At 39.9% G+C, this 7,505-nt stretch overlaps 1 protein-coding gene across 1 annotated transcript; it reads left to right on the forward strand.

Moving 5' to 3' along the window:
• Window positions 1–2,546: 2,546 nt before the first annotated feature.
• Window positions 2,547–6,073, forward strand: HSPB3 (heat shock protein family B (small) member 3). Its single transcript, XM_005443917.4, has 2 exons — window positions 2,547–5,394; window positions 5,817–6,073. The coding sequence occupies exon 1, from the start codon at window positions 4,924–4,926 to the stop codon at window positions 5,371–5,373; it is 450 nt and encodes a 149-aa protein (XP_005443974.1). The 5' UTR covers window positions 2,547–4,923; the 3' UTR covers window positions 5,374–5,394; window positions 5,817–6,073.
• The last annotated feature ends 1,432 nt before the right edge of the window (window positions 6,074–7,505 follow it).

Raw genomic sequence — 7,505 nt, forward strand, 5'->3', positions numbered from 1 at the left:
CCAGCTGAAACCAGGACACCAGGTTTTGGAGAATGTGAGCCATGGACTGAAGCCTTCCTTCAGTTAAGCTGCCTGTGTAACAACACAGCCTTTACAACTTGCAAGAACTTTTATAACACAGCATGAAGCCTTGCTGCAGAAAGAGTTATGTTGTGATTCACTAACCAATACAAATACCATGCGATTGGAATGAGGCATTACTAAAAAAATAATCCCTCATTACTTCTTGAAAACACAACACCTGGTATCTGCTGATTAGACTCTTGCAGTAGTTGTGGTTACATTTTTAATTCCTTCAGAGATTACATATACAAGTAACAATCCAGCTAAAAGGACAGCTCCAAGGAGTAATGGAGTCTAAGTGACACAAGTAGAAGACAATAATTTTATCACTGTACAAAAATATATTACATACCATGTGGAAAAATAGCTCTTTACTCTCCAGTTTCCAGAAATGTCGCTGCACATTCAATTCTTACATTTTAATTTACTATCCAGATCTTCAGTATCACCACAAAGCTAAAACTCCCATATTGGGTACAACAGACCCAGCACTGGCAAAAGCCACCAAGTCCCACTCTTCCTTAAATTTCTTATGTATTGCCAGGTCTGAGGTGACAGCATCTCTTTTGAATGACATGTAAAGTAGGTCATGAGTGGCATCCTTGGGTGCTTTGATACTTGCAGTGCTCTGCCTAAATTCATTTTCAGATAGTTACATGGCTCTCATTTGAATTTAGCCTGTTAGGTTTCACTAGAAGGGTTCTTGTTCTCTTCTGCTGGCATTTTCATTTTTTTCCCCTTTCAGCACTTACCAAGTTGCGATGGTAGTTGAAATGCACAATTCTCTTTGGGGAATCAAGCATGCAGAGAATTGCAACAAGGCAGTCTATTACTTTAAAGTTCTGTCAAGCAGGATGCATCTGTATTTCTTTAAGATGTGCATCAAAAATGTGTTATTCTCATGAGCCTGTGCACCTTATGTTTTTGCAATCTACAGCACAGCTTCAGCAGGGTGTCTGCTTTCTATATTCTCCATGAGTTCGAGATGAATCAAATATTTATTCCCCTCCTCCAAAAAAACTGAGAAAGAAGATATTAGCTTGAAAATAGCCTGATGTAAGTGAAAATCTTGTGTGTTTCTTCCTTCAGTTTGTCTTTTGTGTACAAGTATCTCAGGTCGGTAGTGCCGCCTGGTACGAGCCTGCAGCAGGCTGCCTCGGGTCTCCTTCTCGCAGCTATTTTCAATTTCACCACTAGATGGCGGTGTGACCCACAGAGACGGGCACCCTCGCTCTCCCAGCCAGACTGCCAGTGGCTCCCATCTCTTTCCTTTAAAAATCTGCAACAGATACTGAGGCCACAAATCCGTGCGATGAGCAAGACAGAGCGTGGGCTGACAAGTGCAAGGCCGTGGTAACTGACTGCCTCGCTTCAGCTTTGCAAAGCACAGCTCCGCAACTCTTCCCACACCGGACAGTGATTTCCCACCTGCTGCACAGCAGGGTGTGAGGCCTTCACATGCACAGAAAAACTGGAAAAGAAAGACCAAGATGCTAAGATGGCAATTAAGGACATCAATCCTGCCTCTGTGGGATCTTCTCTGAAGGTTTAAAATGACCCCAATAATCAACTGTTATTAAAATGCATTGCTCAACTAAAGTATGCTATAGGTGTTTGAGGAGTATAGCAGCAGCAGCACCAAAAGTTCCTCAGTATTGCAGCACTGCATCCATATTTAAATTTGAAAGCCTCAAAATATATTCTAAATTGTTGGGATGTTTGCATTTCAAGGGTGTTTTCCTTCTACTGTTGAAAAATTATCCATATTAGCAATAAGGAGGTTAGAAAGACAGTGCTAATTCCTGAGCCCTTAGGTGGCAAACAGAAAGAAGACAGAACTGGGACTGAGGAGCAGGATAGCAGAGCAGAAAGAACTACACAGCTTCATTACCAACATCTTTCTGATTCCTTGTCCTACAGAGTAGAAAGGAATCCTATAAACTTTTGTAGAGCTTTGTATATGACATACATTTAAAGGGTATCTATGGTGGTGTGCTCCCCCTGCCCACCACTCCCCCCCACCTGACCTTTATTTCCCATAACCCTGCTCAAGTGATGACCACCAGTGCTGGTCGTAGTGGATTTGTCTGGTCGTGACGGCTGCATCCGACTCAAAGTGGATTTGGGTGAGACAGATAACAACACGACAGCCAAGGGTTCATTTGAACAGCGCGCCCACCTAACAGTGCTGGTCAAGCTCTGACTCAAGCCAAGTTTGTAAGAAACTAACCTCTGCAGTCGGTATGCAAATAAGTCAATCATCTCACTCCATAGCTACTGGACAGCCCGAGACCCACTGATCTCTTCTGATGGTAGGGGGCTGCGCGCCAGTATCTCCCCTTGAACAGGGATGCCTCTCAAGGTTACTCCTCGGGGCTGCGAGATTCCTTGCCGCAACAGATTCTTGGTAAGTGGCTAATGGCATGCTAAACTTCGAAATCTTAGATTGCGCATATATAATTCTTTAGATTTAAACTGTTGACTAAGTCTGGATCTGGCCGCACCTAAACTCCCCCCTGAGCAGCAGTTTAGAACGCAAGGGGGTCCTCTCTGAACCTCATCACTCAGCGGGAGGGTCTCCTTGACGGTTTTGTCTGACCCTGTCCTCTGCGCAGTAAATACTCAAGTGTACCTTGCCATCGAGTCTTGTTAAACCACTGTTGCATTAACATTGAACTTTGTTAACTCACTGTATTATATGAATAAATGCATCGTTGCTGTTTTCTTGAAGGTGAAGTGCATGTTTCCATCCATGACATATTCAAAGCATCTTTTGTGCTAATTGGACCAGACAGACAGTTCCAAGTATACTTAACATGAACATTTGAAAGACTAACGCAACAGTTTCTAGGAATAGACAATGTTTTCCCACAGTGAGCTGCACTGAGGTGGTAATTTCTGTTTTCCTTTAAAGTGTAAGCATAGGCAAGTTTACTTTTTTCCAGAGAAGATGGGAATAATTAAAATAAAATAAATTAAAAAATAATGCCATATTCCTGTGCAGAACATTTATTAATGAAATGCAAAATTGACGTAAAATAAGTCAGACTGTCACCACAGAATTCAGTAGGGACAGCAATAACTTTCAGCAGTCTCTAAAAGCACAATATCACAACCAACCAGACATACTGCTTCACTTCAGGGTTAAAGTTTTCTCATCAAGTGAATTATTGGCTAGCAAAACAGAAAACAGCTGCTGAACAGATAACTGGCAATGTTCCAGATTATTTTTATCACTATTTTAGCAAGCCATACATTTGGAATTGCATTTTTAAATGCTTACTGGAGGACAGTTTGATGGAAGAGCCAATAGTTAAATAAAGTAGCTCAACTCTCCTTTCCCACAATACATTAAATGGTTGGCCATTGATGTAAGTTATCTTGAACTTTGATCTGCCTTTGAAAATTTCCTTACCTTATGATGCAGCCTTCATGAGCTTAAAATAAAATAGCAACCTTAGAACTTTAATTATAGCTATGTCTGGTAATCCTGCTCTGCTATCAACTTAATACAGAGGTTCATTTCTGACAGCTATCGAAATTCAGCTGCCTCTTCCTTCATGAGTCCATTAGCAAACAAAGATACAGTATAAACTGACTTGCCATTTTCATGGTAATGGGAGATGTAAAAACGAAAGAGAGACAGAGCTTTGAATGAAAATAGCCAAGCAAGAAGGAATAAAAGAATCTTGTTAGACTACTTCTAGCATCAGTGCAACTCAGGGAAATAAGCAGTTTTCACTATCAGTTGCCATTGTGCGTTCTGCTTTACATTGCCAAGCCCAGCTAGGGGGATTTTCTAGCAAACAAACTACAATTTGGTAATGCTTTTCCCTTTTTTCTCCTCTTTCCTCTTAGGTCTTGTTAACCAAACTAGTAACACTTGTAGGCATTATTTGCCTTGAGATCACAGAGTGGCAAGAAGATGACACCACAGAGAGCCTTTGAGGTCATCAGTCCTGCTCCCCAGACACATGCAGTAGATGGGATCATAGATTAAAGCTCTTAAGCCCCGGAAGATGAAGGCTGCTGGTACAATGTGATAGCATAAAGGATTTCGAGTTGTTTTTAGTATTCTGATGGGGTAAAATCAGTCTGCTGTCTCCTGGAAGCTGTGACACATGAGCTTTCATTGTAATTCTCCCTGCGGTCTGAGTCTGACCCCCTGGCACACTGGAGAAGGCTGTGCTGTGTTTGTAGGTCACTCAGACTGCAGACATAGCCCTTCAAACCTCCTCTCTGGGCAGGGGTTGTTACGGTTCCCTCCTACCACAAACAACAGGGTTAACCGTGGCTGTTTTGCACATGTGCACAACTTCTGCAATGATGTCCAATATGCTCAATAATTTCACAGTTCACCTAACATGAAATCTGCTCCCTTCCTACCGTCAAGCTATTTAAATCTCTTCCCTCAGTATTTCAGTTAGAAGAAATACAGAGTTTATATCTATTGCCGCATACCCCTTGGAAAAACAGAATCATTAACCTTCCATTTAAATCAATGAATCTCTTTGCTCATTATTCATAATGACATGCAGCACAATATTGCAGTGATCAGAGGTGCATTAAAATTGTGCTTTTGCTGGTTACACATGAAAGATGTGCATGTGTTGAAGCCACTCAAGACCCCAGCACTATAAATAGTGCTCTATTGTTAGTGGAGAAAAGATGAAACAAGTCTCCTGGCAGTGGAGCACAGCACACCCTATTAAATGTTAAGCTCTGCCTGTGCTAAAAGCAAACGGCAACATCAGCCGACAAACTAGCCTGTGGGTAAGGCATATGACTGGGAAGAGTTTGCTCTGACTCTGCAGTTTCCCCAAAGCCACAGGAGCAGCCGCTTATCGTTCTGCCTTGGCCATGGCAGAAGCTGTTATAAGGCACTGGGTGGAAACCCCCGTACGCTATCAAGAGCAGTTTGCTGCCCAAGAGCTGGAAGCGCACAGGCTGGACCACTCTTTATATGCTTTGCCGGGCCCTTCTACAGCTGCACTGAGCAGCAGAAGGTGTGTCACTGAAAGTACAGATGGAGCCAGGAATAGTGTCCCGGAGGAGGAAAACGCACGCTTTCGGGTCTTGCTGGACGTTGTGCAGTTTCGACCTGAAGATATCATTATTCAGACTTTTGAAGGCTGGCTCCTGATCAAAGCCCAGCACGGACCCAGGATGGACGAACACGGTTTCATATCCAGAAGCTTTACCAGACAATACAAATTACCCGATGGAGTGGAGAACAAAGACTTGTCTGCGCTTTTCTGCCACGATGGCATTTTGGTTGTTGAAATGAAGAACTCGGTGGGAGAGAATTAGAACCTTGTCCATAGTTTATTGGTGAGATAAAATAATTCTTAATATAACAAAATATTATCATTAAAGCAACACTGTAGAGTGTAGTAAGCATGTAGCTGTATTTATATTACAGTAAAGGAAAATCTGTATTTATTATTCAGTATGCTGTGTTTATTGTTTGATATGAAATGTTAGACTGCTTGCCTGCAGCTACATATGTGTTGGAAAGCCAGGCTTTTTGGACAGTAGAAAACTTAGGCTAGTCACAGCAAGAGAAAAAAAAAATCTATTTGATATCGAAAATAAAACACATTTGTGAGTTCAGTAGGAGTAGTTATATTTCTAAGGAATATGCATTTGTTATACATAATGATAATCATCAAAGAAGCAATAGGCAGGTTTTAAGTCTTATGGAAATTTAACATACATACTAAAAAAATCTGTTTTCTAATTTTTGAGATTAGGCTCTGGAAAAGCACACAAACTGAAGGATACCATCAAGAAAAAAACCTTCTTTCCACCATTCAAGCTTGTATACAAAAAAAAAAAACCAAACCAAAACCAGAAACAAACACCCAAATGTGGAAGATTACTTAGAAGTGTGTTGCATGTTTGAGACTAAAAGAAAAAGGAGTAATCACTGACTCTATCTGCTTGAAAACATAGTAAATGATACTTCCTGTCGAAGACAAATTAATCTGAAATAAAACATTCAAAGACATTTAGAAAATTGGTCTTGTTTAACATATTCTGCTATCTATTAGCAACTGAAGAAAAAATATATTGCTTTCAAATACCCAAAAGGAACAAATTCTTCCTTGTGAAGACCTGGTAATAAAAATGCATTACTCTAGCATGGATGCCTTTATTCTTACGCATTTTAGGTAGTCTTGTTTTTCAATGAGATGAATATTATATTCTTCATGTTGCTTGGCATTTTAGGCTGAGATGCCACAAGTGTGTTTTTAAGAGCAAATTTTTCTGCCCATGTACAGTCCTAGTCTCCCTATATGAGCATGGGCTCTACATGAACCTAATTTTAAGTGCCCGGGTTCCTTACTACAGACACAGGTTTCATTTCTCAATGAGTGCCTCTCATTTCATGAAAATGGTAGGGATGGAAAAAAAAAAATCCACCCACTATATCTAGTATCTGGTCTTCTCAACATTTAAAAAAAATAGACCTGTAAGTGAGTTTGTAAATACTCAAATTTGAGGAGATCTGCAGCTGCAAGTCAAACTGCCTCCTTTTATGTGTACTAGAGGTGAGTATGACTGCTGTGCTATGAATAGTAAAGAATGTGGAATGGAAAGTGCCAAGTTAAATACAGACTCTTTATGATAGCCATCTGCTGTTTGGACAAATCAAAAACATACTCAAATGAAACTGAATACAAAAACAATTTTAAGAATATGAGAAAAATCTGATGAAGAAAACCCAGGCTCTCACTAGCTGAAGCCAGAGAGTTCCTTTAGTTTAAAATGAAAGCCCTGAGCTTGTGTATCTGCATGTGTCCATCCATTAGAAAGATTTATGTCATGGTTGTTTAGATTTGAAGATACTCAAAGCAATTGATTTTAGAAAAGTGGGTAGTCCAATTCTTGAATTTTATTTATTATTTGCACTAAAACTCACAAGAAATTTGTACAAGAAATGAGAATAAGGTCTGGATTGAAAATTTCCATGATGTGCAATAATTATTTTTTTTTAATAGAGCAGAAGTCAAGAACCTAATGTTTTCTAACAAACCAAAGCAAACATAAAACATACGTGCCTACATTTCCACTCATCCCACACCTTTCCCCTCATATTCCCTGTGTTTGATTTGTGTATTGGTTTAAGATCGTAAAAAATCATGTTAGAAAATCAAATCTAGATTTTCAACACTTTCAGGTCAAGAAGCTTCATCAGCTAGAAATTTAATGAAAGACGTAACAGGGATTTTAAAAAATTACTTTTAGATACAGATCTGGATTTAAACTTTACACACCAACTTCATAAAAGCTCACAAGTTTATACCCATGTTTCCATGGCACCTTATGGCACAACTGTTGGGATGGAGTTCAGGGTTACCACTTAGTAATCTGCTGTGGTGATTTTTGTTTACAGAGGATTTTGTAAATCTGATCATTCAAAACTACAGGTTATTATA

The sequence above is a fragment of the Falco cherrug genome, chromosome Z (genome assembly GCF_023634085.1).
Source record: "Falco cherrug isolate bFalChe1 chromosome Z, bFalChe1.pri, whole genome shotgun sequence".
Classification (NCBI taxonomy): Eukaryota; Metazoa; Chordata; class Aves; order Falconiformes; family Falconidae; genus Falco; species Falco cherrug.